Below are 14,064 nucleotides of genomic sequence, written 5' to 3'. Positions count from 1 at the left end.
GGAGAGGGTCAATGGCATTCATACGTTCAAAGGAGTCTGTGTTGCAAAAGAGATTTATTTAAGAGTCGATGTTGTAAGTCCTTGGACAGTCAACTTCAAAAAGGTTGGGTTGAGAATGAAGACTTTCTAGATCAGGCTGATAGAATAGAATTTGACCCTTGCTTGAGGTTTTTGTAGAGGATGGGTAAACAGTAAATTCAAGACCTGGTGTTGAGTTAGAGATGAAAAGTCAGAGAAAAACATCAAGGATAAAAAACAAGCTTCGTACTTGGTACAGTGAGTGTAGCCGGCTTTAGGCTTGGTGGAAGATGAACTAAGTTTGGAGCATTTACAGGGAAATGGACACTTGAAAAAACAAGTCTACAGACAAAAGCTGGGAGTCACTATGCTAGTTTTAGCTAAAAGAATTAAGATTACTCTACCACTATTTGTAAACAATGAACTGAATATTAGGAAACGTCAATATTTAAGGGGAAAGAGTACTATGAGAAGCGATCGAGGCTGGAACAGCTTGGGGTCTAGCCCCAAAAACGAATAGCTACATCAGTCATACCCCACAGAAATCAGGTGGAAGAAGTGATGAGATGCTCGCTTGTTAGCAGTTGAGAGGGAGGTGAAAAGGCGTAGACAAGTGCAGGCCAGTGGCAAGTCTTATCAAGATTTCATCTGCAGCAGATTCTTAACATTTTTGAGGACACAGATCTTTTGGTAAAAACTGTCCCCTTTTCATAAAATTGAACATATACATAAAATTTTACACTTAAGATTAACGGACTCATGGGCACTCTGACTAAAGTTTAATGATCTATAAAACCTTCAAGGCTGCATAATATAACAATGATTTCCAAATATGGTTTACAGACTGATGATGAACTGTGTACCTCTCAGTAACAACTGCTCCTATAGAAGTGAATTTTATTGGGTATACTCCCAGACTTAATACTATTACAAGAAACAAACTAGTTACGGTTATTAATGGAAGATTCCAGTTTCTGAAAATGATGGTAGGCTGGGAATTGTTAGTCTGGCTAAAATATGTATAATCAGAATTAAAAGAATTTTGACCTACAGATCCACAAAATCTTTCATTTGGAATGGCAAAGGGGACTGTACTTTTTTTCCCATTGGAAATTGCCCTGACACCCAACAGAGAAGTTCCCAAAAGTCTCTCCATGGCTTCCACATTGCCCTTCATCTTGTTTCATGCCTTTCCTACCCCTACCATCAATCTCAGCTTCTCTTAAAAAAGTAAAATCAAAACCATCATCGTTATCTATAGCTAGAGATAAATACATCATTTTCTGATATACTGACTGAAAATAAACTGTGCCTTTAGAATTTTGTAAAGATCATAATATAAAAGAGGACTACGTTGCTGTTAACTACCCTCTCTAAGATACTACCATTTTAACTTTCTAAAACTTATGGATTGAGATGTAGGAAGTCCAGTAGTAACTTTAGAGCTCTATAAGATGTTATTAGCATTTAAGAAATATAATTATACTGCCTACCTAATAATGATCATATAGTAAAAGATTAATTTTAAAATGTACTTATAGTAATTTCACTACTGATAAAGAAATATCAGTACACACATATTTCACTAACTGATGAATCTAGAAGCATTTATTCACTTATAAATTTTGTTTTCTCTGATTGATTTTAAATGTTTTGTCTTGATTTTTTTTTCTGCAGCTAAACCAGAGATTTACAGTTTTTCTTCTTAAAAATGTGATGATGTTGTTTCTTATAAATTGCCCTTTCTGATTTTCTTGTCAGCCTGCTTCAAGGAAATCCATGTGTTCAATACACTTGCTCGCAGCTTGGCCCATACCAAATGGTTGTTTAATCCAAATATCTGAGCAGCAAACTGAGCTGATCCTTCTGGAGAAAGTATGGTTGAACAGCCAAGACCTATTGGTTCAGAAAAGAAAAGACAGAAAATTGACGAAATACCACTTAACAAACTATTTTATACTCTTGGAAGCCCTGCTAGCTACAAACAATAAAAGCTACTATATTATCCTTGTCTAAAGTAGGATCTGTGGAAGGAATTTCCATCTTTACTATTAGAGTGATAAAGTAATTATAAGAGGATAAGTAATATTTATCCACCGGGAACAGATATTTTATATACATTAACTATCACTCTCCTCACTGAATCCACTTGCAAGGAAATTTACTTTTTTCAAAGTTCTTTTCACATGGACTATCCCTTTAAATATCTGATGAAAGGCAACAGAAATAAAACAAAGAACGAGGTAAGTGGGTAGAAGCGAAGCATCTGTTCTTAGACAAACCTGAGGTACGTTAATTGTTCTGGTAATTTTCTAGTTATTCCTTTTGTCTCTGCACTTGAAGTATTCTAACATTTTTAAGCAGTGAAAAAGTCAAATCCATAAAATAATTCTAAGAATCAGGTTATAAATAAATTCAATAATAATAATTCAGTAATAAGATCTAAAAAAAAAGAAAGTAACTTCTTGGGCACCACGGGTTTGCTCAGGCAGAGCTTCTTGAGGTGGTACCATTACGTCTTTGTCCCTAGAGTCAAGGACTAGCTAGCTTAGAATTCATTCCAAAAGCTATATTTTCCCCAAACTCTTGGAATTCATCAGGCTTTCTGACTCTTACTATCCCCAGTAAGAACGGACTAAAGCAGAAATCACAAGGTTTATTTAATTTGTATTAATAAATCAATTTACATATAGCTGTACCACTTACTATGTAACTAACATCAGCCAAATTACTTAATTTTAGTATCCCTATCTGTAACATGGGAGTGATAACTAGTAGCTACCTTTTGTGAGGATTCAGTGAGTTACTGTATAAACAGAGTAAGTGCGAGGCACAGTGCCTGGCACACAGAGTAAGTACTCAGTGAATGTCAACCATCAGTAGTATACTGGGTAGAGTGTTCCACTCTAGCAACTGAAATACCTGTGCCTGCTGCCCAGGACTCCCTTTCTGATATTAAGAAAGCTTAATTAGAAAAAAAATGAAGTTATCTGGGGAGCATGCCATACGAGAAAGTTTTTAGGATTTTATATAGCCACTGTAAAACTGTTCCTCAAAAGATTATCCCCAATTCTACTGACCAGAATGTACAAATCTTCTAGATTCTGTCTCCCCTTGGATATTACTAGGTAAAAACTGCCAAATTTTTGCTCACCACATTCCTTTCTCTAAGCTCCATGGATAATAATACCTATGCCATTCGTCTGGCATAAATTTGGGTATAGCTTCATTTATAGTTATGATTTTTAACTTGCTGAAGCTGATATAATCAGATCTATCTAGTTAAAGATGGATTAGTCAAAAGATGTTTCTCTGAAACCTATAAAAACAACAGTAAAGGGAATAAAGGAAATAGACAAACACACGAACAAGAGATAACAGCAATGACGTGGCAAATCGAGTAGTAACTAACTTAGCAAACCAAGAAAATTTAAACCTAAACTAGAAGCAGGGAAGATGAAAAGCTACCTGACATTAGAGAACTCACTCAAAGGTTGAGGAATTGGTGATACCAGATACTTTTGAGGGGAAGAGTGAGGGTGAAAATGGGACTAAAAAGAAGACTGAGTAGAAGTTGAACAGTAAGGCCATCAGATCCCCTTCCCTACTCTATGTACCTTAGCAGTGGCCCATTCTGCACCATGGCAGTTTTAAATTTTTCTGGAGGCAAAACACTTTAGTCCAGACTTCTGTGCCAACCAGGCACAACTGAGGCAAGGAGTGCTACAGTGAAAACATGGGATTAAGTTTGCACACATTTGTTAAGATCGCCAGCTTCCAGAATGCTGGCAGCCAAGTTCACTTCCCCAGGCAGAGACTGAGACTAGAAAGGTTCTCTGGGTAGTTCTGGCCAATACATGAGAAAAGACTGAAGACACTGATGTGGGGGGTTATTCAAAGAACAACCCTACAAGATCACCCCACAGTCGAGGCCACTTGTGACAAGCCCCACCCACTTGTAGAGCTTCCAGTTGGTTTTTACTATGCCCATTCTTTAAGAGCAAACAGCCAAGGCTCAGCAAACAGCTAAGGAAAGGAACCAATATGAAAGAAATAATAATAACCTCAGATTACTGAGAGGTTATTGCAAAGATTAAACAAGAAAAGGATGTCTGGGAGGGATGAGTAAGAAATTAAAAATACTGTACCCAATGAAAACTCAATGGAAGGGTTGGAATGTAAAGCTGAGGAAATATTCCAGGAGGTATAGCAACAGGAATAAGAAAACAAAATAGAAATGAAGGAAGTTCAAATGTGAAAAATAAATTCAAAAATGAGAGAAGAAAGAAAATGGAGGGGGAAGGAAATTATTAAGGAATTCAAGAAAATTTCCCAGGACTAAAGAATTGATGTTCCAGATTAAAAGAGCCAACTAAAATGCCAGGATGAAAACGGACTTACCAAGACACATCTTTGTGAGATTTAAGGACAATTGGATTGAAAAGATCCTAAAAGCTTCCAGAAAGAAACACAATGCATAAAACAACCCAGAATCACCTATAGTGGAAGGGGACTGGAGTTTTCAATAACTCTGGAAGCTAGAAGACAGTGGAGTAAGCCCTCAAAATTCTGACAAAATAATTTTCAACCTTGAATTCGATTCCTAAATTATCAAATCAGTGTGAGCTACGATACAAACATTTTAGATATACAAGGTCTCAGGAAGTTTATCTTCTATACCCTTTCCTCAGGGAGTTCACTAAGAATGCTTTCCAACAAAAAGTAAGCCAAGGAAGGCGAAGACATGGGACCTAGGACACAAGAGATCCAATACTAGAGAAAGGCAAAATGAACATCCATGATGCTGACTGAGAGCAGTGCAGCAGGCCTGGAGAGAAGCCAGTCCATATGGGAACAGGTCAGGGGGCATAGGTACATAACATACTCCACACATGAGCAGATTTACACTTACACGACTGAGAGAGAAGTTGGAGGTTTAAGTAATAAGCAAATCAACTTTTACTAAAGTAAAACAGTCATGACTCTTAGGACTTGTAGATCAGATCATTATCTTGGACTATGATGAGCATACCACAATATTGTTATTTTATGAGACTCTGCTCAGGCAGCCAACTGATGAAACTTCCTTGTGTTTTAATTATTCTAACCCCTAATTTTTTAAAAATTTCATTTCCTCTACAAAAGTAATACCACATTTACTTAAAAAAAAAAACTCAATATAATGAATGATGTATTCTTGGGTTGAAAAAAAGAAATCTGAACTTGAAATAACTACAGATCTTACCAGTAGTTTACAGAACATATAGGGGATGGATGAGCATAGTAAACAACACCCAGGAATATAACCAACTAAATCCAAAATGTGGAAGATTCTATAGGACAAATGAAAGGAAAAAAAGGAGGGGGATTAAAAGAGACTTAAGAGATTTATCAATTAAATGCAGGGTAGGGACTGTGTTGGATCTTAATTTGAACAAGCCAACTGTAAAAACAAATGAGATGACTGGAAAAATTTGAACCCTAACTGGAATTAAGTGATTTTAAGAAATTACCATTAATTTTTCTTACAGTATCCTGATTATGATTTTAAAACTATAAAGTATCACTTAGAAAAGCATACTTAAATATCTAAGTATAAAATGCTATACTGTCTCAGATCTGCTTTAAAATAATCCAGCAGGGAACTGGCTCTGTTGCACAATGGACAGTGTGTTAGGCTTCTAAAATAATCCAGCAGGAGAGGGCTACAGATGCAACAAGATGTTAACTGCTGAAGCTGGGTAATGGGTACATGAGATTTCATTGTTATATTCTCTCTACTATTGTGCTTCTTTGAAACTTTTTAATAATTTTTAGAAAGTCAGTGTATCTTACCACTGGGTAATCGAAGAGAAGACCACACATCTTGAGCTCCCCAGTCTGCAGTGAGGGGAGGACAGCTGATAACTGGATATGCAGTGTTACCAGACATCACTGGTCCTAAACCATTGCTTCTGCCTGCCACTGCCACAAATACAGTAGGAATGCCATCCCCTAGGGAAATTACAGGTTTATTATTAGGCTAAACATTCAAAAGAGATTTAAAGACAGGTTAAAAAAGGGGGGGACCCATATGCAGTAACTCCTTGACTTCCTTTAATAGCAGTCTGTAGAAAAAGCACTATATTAAGATAATATTGTTAGATATACATTCAAAATACAAGGTTCATTCTGCCACTTACTGTATGTATATCAAGTAATGAAGTAGCAAGAATAGGTTTGGCCATTTTTTGAGATCTATACTATAAAGAGGGTACCAAGGTGCTAGTGAGGAAATGGCTCAAAGGCCCCTTCACTGCTGCTGCTTACGCTCACTGAAGCAAAGAATGACACCACCTGAACCAGCATCTGTCCTCGTGTCCTTCAACCTACAGGGTATGGGAGACAAGTTAATAGAGACTAGAGGTTTGGGGACACTTCTTGAAACAAGAATTGAAGAAATGAATTCAATAATATAGTACTCAAATATTTAAGGCCCTTTTATATATATATATATATTTTTTTTAACATCTCATAAACATTTCATTCTTTCATAAATTATTTGTTTCCTACAGCAGAGATTCCTAACTGAGAATCCAAAATTTTATGTATCTGTATTTTTCTGTAGAAATAGTTCTGGCTTTTACTAGCTTATCACAGGGATCTGAGACCCACCCACCCACCCCTGCCCTGTGTCAGCCAACAAAACAAAACAAACCCAAACTCAATAATTATACTCCTATAGTAACTATCTTAAGAAGGAATACTCAACCAACATTTTTTTCCAGTGGAGAAACTTGGTTGTGTCTCCAGGGCTCCATTATTTTCGATCTATGCTATCCCATCAAGCCACTTCTTTTATGAATTAAATTCTGCAATTATTCCTTAATTTCATGTTTGACTGCCTCCCAGAAAAGGACAGCCATTCAAGGTACTTCAGAGGATCTGCTGCTTCAACCTCAGGTCTCCTGTAACTGACGTGGGGCCCATTTTCTGTTGAAGAGTATTTGAAACAATGCTTGACGGGCTTCTTACTAGGTAAAGACTAATTCTAACTCTTTTATAAGCTCCAACAGCACCTTAAAGTTTTTGTAGGCAAATATCAGGAAAGTCTAGAATATCACATTTTTTTCCCTTGGAAATGGGGCAAAGCTATTTTTCAGCATTATTAGTCTAAATATATAATTTGGAGGCAAAATCAGGAGAACTTCCTGAAATGCTCTAGTTATTCGACATTCACCTTCATACTGAGCTTTAATCCTCAGAGTTTCATCTGGTCCTTTATGGGCAGATGTTACCCTAAGTTCACATGGAATGCCAAAACTTCCGCAAGCCTTCTTAATTTTTTCACAGTGACTGAGATCAGAAGTTGAGCCCATCAATACTACAACTCTGCACTGACTTTCTGGTTTCAGAAGCAACTGGAAGAGAAAAACATGAATATGCAAAAGATGGTAAGGACAAATTTGGATAAATACAGGAATAAGTACCATAAAAATAGTCCGTTTACAGAGTTATAATTTATAGTAAAATTATAACTTGACAGAGTATTTTCTTTCTATTAAGACCAAATTTAAGAAAGAGACAAGCAGAATAAAATGATAGGTTTTATTTTTCAAAATAACCTCCATATATAAAGGAAAGTGGTCTTCATAATTAAGACCCCTAAAGAGTAAGATTTTAAATCAGATAAATTATGTTTACTATTAACAAAAAGTATGTTTACTAAATTATATTTACTATTAACAGAAAATATGTTTACTATTAATAAAAAGCAATGATAAACACTCAAAACTTTTAATTAGTGTTCAGGAAGTTATAATATATTTTATCTAAGATTTTTAGTACATTCTGTTTAACAGAAGTTTTAAGGCATAATCAGCCAAAATAAAGGTCATGTTATAAATCTTTGTAAGCTAGTTGCTTGGAATTCAAAAGGCATGTTCCCATGGAAATGATGTCCTAAAAAGTAGTTACTACCTTGGATAACCACAAACCCCATTCAATTTCCATGAGATTATAGTAATAATAATAATACCATAAATTTTAAACTGACATTTTAATGTTGCATGGAGTTCCAATTCTGAACTCTGCTAATGGAACTCTGAGTAGCAGCGGACAGGTAGGTAGGAAATGTAAGGCTTCTCCTGCAAGGGGTAAGGAGAAAAGGATTCCAGGTTTCCCTAAAAGAACTTAGGAGAAGTGGCCTGGCCCATTTCACAAGAGGGTTCCAGGATGCCAGTGAGACTAGTTCAGCTGGTACATTTCTTAAAGGTGCTCCTTTAAAGTTATTGGAAAAAAGAAAAGCACAGCACCATCTCACTTCTTCTCTTTTTGAAGCAAGATTTTCTTAGAGAAAAACACAATACAATATGGATTTATTACAAGGTTTACCTCTACTCTTTCTGCAACCCACTCAAAATTTTTCTTTACCATCTGCAGCCCTTCAGGAGTTACTTCCTTGAGGTCACGATATGACTAGAAAATAAAATAGAAAGTTTAGAATACTTCATGTGCATGACTTCTCCAGCCCCACCAAAAAAAAAAAACCAACCAGGTCTAATAAGCAGAGATGACTGATATGAGCCACTGCTATAGAGACTCACTACCTCTCATCCAATTCCCAGACCTCAGTCAGTTTCTGACTAAAAAAGATATTGGGTATTCTGTTAGTAATATTTTTGCTATCTGAAGTTAATTTCATTTTTGAGTTTTAGGTATAAATTATGAAGAGGTGGCCTAGCAAAAGATCTATCTGTAAATGTACCTGAGTCAGAAAATGTATTAATTTCCTGAATTAGACAACAGAAAGTTCAGATAGTAATGTATAGTTACATTTCCATTTAAGGATAAGTGCTTTATACGCTAGCAACTACAGTTAACTGCCCTGACAATTCTCATATATTAAGTAGAGAGGGTCTTGCCCTAATCTTGTTTTCCATAGGAAAGAGCAGAAATGGAACCTCATAAGATCTGCACGACTTGAGATAGGGTTCCAGATCTGCCACTTACTTATACAATCATGAAGATTTTTATCCTCTAAGAGCCTTAGTTTTCAATTAGCCCAACAAGGATAATACTGGCTCTGCGTAAGAGTCTGTTAAAATAAGCGAGAAATGTGCTTTGTAAAGTATTATTCCTATCTCTTTTTTCAGGATACAGGAAACATGAGAAATACATGTTTAAAATTACACAGCAATCAACAATTCAGGTTCATATCATAAGGAACAACAACTGCCTTTTCTTTTCCTCCCGTCTTCCCTTTCTCCTCTATCCCAGCCTGATCTTACAAAGGATAAAAAAGAAAGAAAGAAAAAAAAAAACCTGAAGCATTACCTACCTGTTTGTCTTTTTGTTGGCTTCGATCTCCTGATGGCCAGAGTCTCCAGGAATCATTATCAATAACATCAGCAAGAACAATTTCTTTGGTGGTTATATCAACACCAAATTCAATCTAGAAACAGTACATCACCACAAGAGGTTTTCAAAACTATACTACTAAAGCCATTTCTCAGTTATAATCTTTACTTTCAAGTCTCCATTTTATTTGTACCTTCATATCAACCAGCGTACAGTTCTGGGGCAACCAGGACTTCTCCAGTATTTCAAAGATAGCCTGTGTAGCATGACTCATGATATCCACTTCAGTCTGGCCTATAACAAGGCCAGCAAAGCAAAAATTTGCAGCGATTAGCTGTTCCTCAGACCACTGTGGATCATTATTGGCATCATCCTGAGAAAAAAGTATAGGAGGACAATTAATCTAAATATAAAAATTTTGAGCTTCACGGATAAATTGAATTGAGCATGAATTTCTCAGAGATATTCATCTTCTCTAAAAATTTAATTTTAAAAAATATATACTTTAATTCAAAGAAATCATTTTTTTAACTTTTCTACTTTCAATAGCTACCTTAAAATTTAAAATATTTAGGTAACTTATTCTAGGTCATAAATTAGAATTTGCTGTCTCTATATAAATCATCATTTAAATACAAATTTGAAATTTTTATTTTTCCTTAATCAAAGTCAATAGAGTTGGTAAGGCAAAAACACATTTTAGTCCACCAAAATCTTTCCAGAATGCAACTTTCATAATCCCCTGACCTTATTTTTTATAAGTATTTATACAAGACTACAAGTCTTCAGGGACATTACTTGACAATTCAAGAGAAAAATAAAGAGATTGGTGAGAAAATAAAAAACTTTTACTTTATTCTAAGTACTGTCCCAGTGAAAATTTTCTTTTATGGATTCTTTTTTTTTTAAATAAATGACCTTCTTAAATTTTTTTTTACATATTTATTTATTTTAATGAAAGTACTGGGGATTGAACTCAGGACCTTGTGCAAGCTAAGAACATGCTCTACCACTGAGCTACACTCACCCACTTTTATGGATTCTTTTTTTTTTTAATTGAAGTATAGTTAGTTAATGTGTCAATTTCTGGTGTACAGCATGATGCTTCAGTCATATAGGAACATACATATATTCGTTTTCATATTCTTTTTCACCATAGGTTACTACAAGATATTGAATACAGTTCTCTGTGCTATACAGCATAAACTTGTTTATCTATGGATTCTTGATTTGACATTGCTTCTGAGATAGAAGAAATATGCCTAATATCATAAACAAAGATGAACAGATAAAAGCAGTTTCAATAAAAATCAATACAAATTTGTAACTGTTGACTCCTATTTCCTTTATTATACTTTACTATGTTTTTGCTTATAAGAGACATTAATACAGTTTCCTGTATTAGAATATAAAAAGATCCCTCATATTAGCCTTCACTTCAAATTCTTCAACAGATTTTAAAATTTATTGAATCGTTACTTTCCTTCCTAGTAACTGCTAATTTTAATTTGTTCATTTTGTTAGTCATCTTGGTTCAAAGAAAGATAAGATTTTCACAGACGTTTTCTTTTAAAAATCTAAATTATCATTGCTAATGAAAGTAAACTTTTTTGACATATATTTCTGGAATGACAATTGCACTATCAAAAGCTTTAATAATGTTTAAATCTTTTGACTTTTTACTAAACTGGTTGCTATGTTATAGTAAGACAGGGAGGCATAAAATAATTACCAAATAATTACCTTGAAAAACATCTCCACTTTAGGTGGGTAGAACTTATATCCTTCCTTGACACCAGGATTTCTTTTGAGAAAAGAACCAGTTGCTATTCTTCTACAAACCCATTCAATTGGAATCATTTCACACCTAGGTGCAATGAAAGCTGTCTCCCCACATATTCTGGTGAAAGCAGTTTTGATACCTACATATTGATGACAAAAAGAAAAAAAAATTTTAAAGGTAGATCCGAGGCATAATAAAAGTCCACCCTTAAAACAAAACAGAAACCCTACCTAGCCAAATGCATTATCCTTAAACAGCACTACCAAAAAAAAAAAAAAAAAAAAAAAAAAGGTAGAAGTAAGAAAACAAAATTATTAATATGGCTTTCTACTGCTTATCAAAATATTCAGGAATATTTCATTTCAATGTTGCATGGCAAAGTATACACTGGACCAAAAAAATCTGTATCCCAGTGTCTTTACCATCATTCATCCATTGAAAAAATACTGAGTACCTCCTCTGCCAATGTACACATAACTTTGCACAAGGCGTATAACTAAGTGGCACCCAATTACCTCTGAATCAGACCTGGCTGCAGGATTCTCATATTCTATGGTCCAGCATTATATGGGCCTTATAAAATATTAATCTACTTATCACAATCAGATACAGCCCTAAATTTTGGATAGCCCTTTTCTCTGAATATTTAAAGAAAATAATCCTTGAAAAAAGCATTCAATAGGTAGCAGCAGGAACAGTGGCCAATTTGGCCAAGAGCAAAGAAAATATTTGTCCTTCCTCTCTCTTCTTACTTAAAATATTACTGAAAAACTGAGATAAAGAGCCGCCTTGTGATGTTTAGGATGGGAGCTATTTTATATGGTAGTCCTGGAAAATAATAATCTCTCTAATAATAGTTACAATGTATCATAAACCATATGACCCAGCAATTCCACTTCTAGGTATATATACAAAATTGAAAGCAGGGACTCAAACAGATATTTGTACATCATTGTTCACAGCAGCATCATTCATAATAGCCAAAAGAGGGAAACAACCCAAGTGTCCAACAACAGATGAGCAGAGTAGATAGACAAAATGTAGTAAATACATACAATGATTATTCAGTCATAAAAAAAGAAATTCTGATACAGGCTACAGCATGGATGGTCCATGAAAACCTTATGCTAAGTGAAATAAAGGTTAAAAATTGTGTAATTTGACTTATACAAGGTACCTACAATAGACAAATTCATAGAGCCAGAAAGTAGAACAGAGGTTACCAGAAGAGTTACTGTTTAATGGGTCAGAGTTTCTGTTTGGGAGGATGAAAAAGTTCTGGAAATTGAGAATGGTGATTGATGGTTGCACAACACTGTCAACGTACTTAAATGACACTGAATCATACATTTAAAAATGCTTAAAATGGTAAATTTTATGTATGTATATTTTACCACAATTTGCAAGACCTACTTTAAGGCATTGTAAATTCATTTTCTTTTTGTTTAATCCTATTTATTTATGTCTGTTTGTAATACCTGATAAGATATGATAGTAATCCAACGAAATAGGTAAGAACAGAGACACAGTAGTTATGTCAGTAAGGATTAGGGAAAGCAGGGTTTCCAACCCACACTGTCTGAACTCTGTAGGCTGCTGACTTAACCACTATGCTATACTGTCTCTCCTAGAGGTGTTAATACATTACAGTACAAATACTATAGCATAAACATGGATTAAAATATCTTCTGGAAACCTGCATGGGCTTAACATATTAATGCCCATCTTCAGACTAAAATGTTAGTACCTCCGATCCCAATCTAATCCTCTAATAAGATCAATTTTTTTTTTTAAATCAGGAAAGGATTGAAGATCTTTGATCTTCTGTGTACCCACACATAATGGGAACCTACATGTATGGAAACGTTGCTTCATGCTAAGTGTTCTACATGTTACCTTATTTAATCAAACATAAAATTTTTGAGGTAAGTACTATTATTTACATTTTGTAGTGAAAGAAATAGAGGCTCAAAGAAGTTAAGTAATTTAACAAGTTAGGTCATGCTGTCAATCAGTAAGAGAGCCTGGACCTGAAATGCACTATCTGGTTCTAAAACGTGTACTGTTTTCTCTGCATTCCCTCTGGGAATGTTAAAAACCTTTAGGTAAAATATTTAGGCCATTTTAACCTTTAATGAATGATTGGGCTCATGGGCAGACAGGAGATTTAAATCAATCCTTAATTTGAGGTGCTAACTACATGCCTGGCTTTAAGAGTGCTTCTTTTTTAGGACTGTTAATAGTCGTATCTGCTCACTTGTCTACCAAGCTCGACAGACTAGTATCCAAGTTTATTGGTGAACTCTCCCCATTTTTCTCACTTGTTTACAAAATTCAAAACTTCTATCAAAGAGTGAAAATGTAAAAAAAAAAAAAAAAAAAAAAGAGTGAAAATGTGTCACTTCATATTCTGAATTACAATGGCTGACAGTGACAGCTCATCAGCCCAGTTACCCCTGAGGCCGTCCCTGTATTAAGGTTGCCTAGCTCCCCATCTGTGGTTTAACACCTACAGGACTGTCAGTCATATCACTACCACCACAGCTAAATGTAATTAGAGTTGGTTTCTGTGTGGGAGGGCACTGAGACTTAAAAAGCTAAATTCTGATTTTTAACTATTGAGAATAAATCCAGGAACTTCAAAATTCAGGTACAGTATGTATATTATTTCCATGGAAAACAGTATTATCTATACCTGCTATCTGTATAGTCTTTTACAGTTTGCTCATGAGTGACAAAGAAAATTTGAATTCTGGTATATTGATTCTCATTCTGGTACTCTCCCCATTCAAATTTCTAGAAACACTTTCATTAGGAACACACCCCTGGTTATAAAGAAAGCTGTCTTAAATAGTCCACTGATGGTCAAGACATAGCATTTAACTATTAGCAAGTAAAAATTACATGAGGCTTAATAGGACTCT

General features: G+C 34.9%; 1 protein-coding gene across 1 annotated transcript in view; it reads right to left on the bottom strand.

Annotated features, from left to right (window-relative positions):
- Nucleotides 1-898: 898 nt before the first annotated feature.
- The window catches only part of LOC102522524 (phosphoribosylaminoimidazole carboxylase and phosphoribosylaminoimidazolesuccinocarboxamide synthase), a 32,499-nt gene continuing 19,333 nt past the window's right edge, over nt 899-14,064 (bottom strand). Inside the window, exons 8-14 of the mRNA XM_032498002.1 lie at nt 11,101-11,279; nt 9,551-9,730; nt 9,338-9,451; nt 8,392-8,475; nt 7,238-7,418; nt 5,854-6,012; nt 899-1,914 (exon numbers count right to left, since the gene is read on the bottom strand). Coding sequence (XP_032353893.1) covers nt 1,748-1,914; nt 5,854-6,012; nt 7,238-7,418; nt 8,392-8,475; nt 9,338-9,451; nt 9,551-9,730; nt 11,101-11,279 — 1,064 coding nt within the window. The 3' untranslated portion in view covers nt 899-1,747. The remainder of the gene's footprint in view (nt 1,915-5,853; nt 6,013-7,237; nt 7,419-8,391; nt 8,476-9,337; nt 9,452-9,550; nt 9,731-11,100; nt 11,280-14,064) is intronic.

The sequence above is a fragment of the Camelus ferus genome, chromosome 2, assembly GCF_009834535.1.
Source record: "Camelus ferus isolate YT-003-E chromosome 2, BCGSAC_Cfer_1.0, whole genome shotgun sequence".
Taxonomy (NCBI): Eukaryota; Metazoa; Chordata; class Mammalia; order Artiodactyla; family Camelidae; genus Camelus; species Camelus ferus.
The sequence above is the reverse complement of the archived record's forward strand: the minus strand, read 5'-3'. Positions and strand labels throughout refer to the sequence as shown.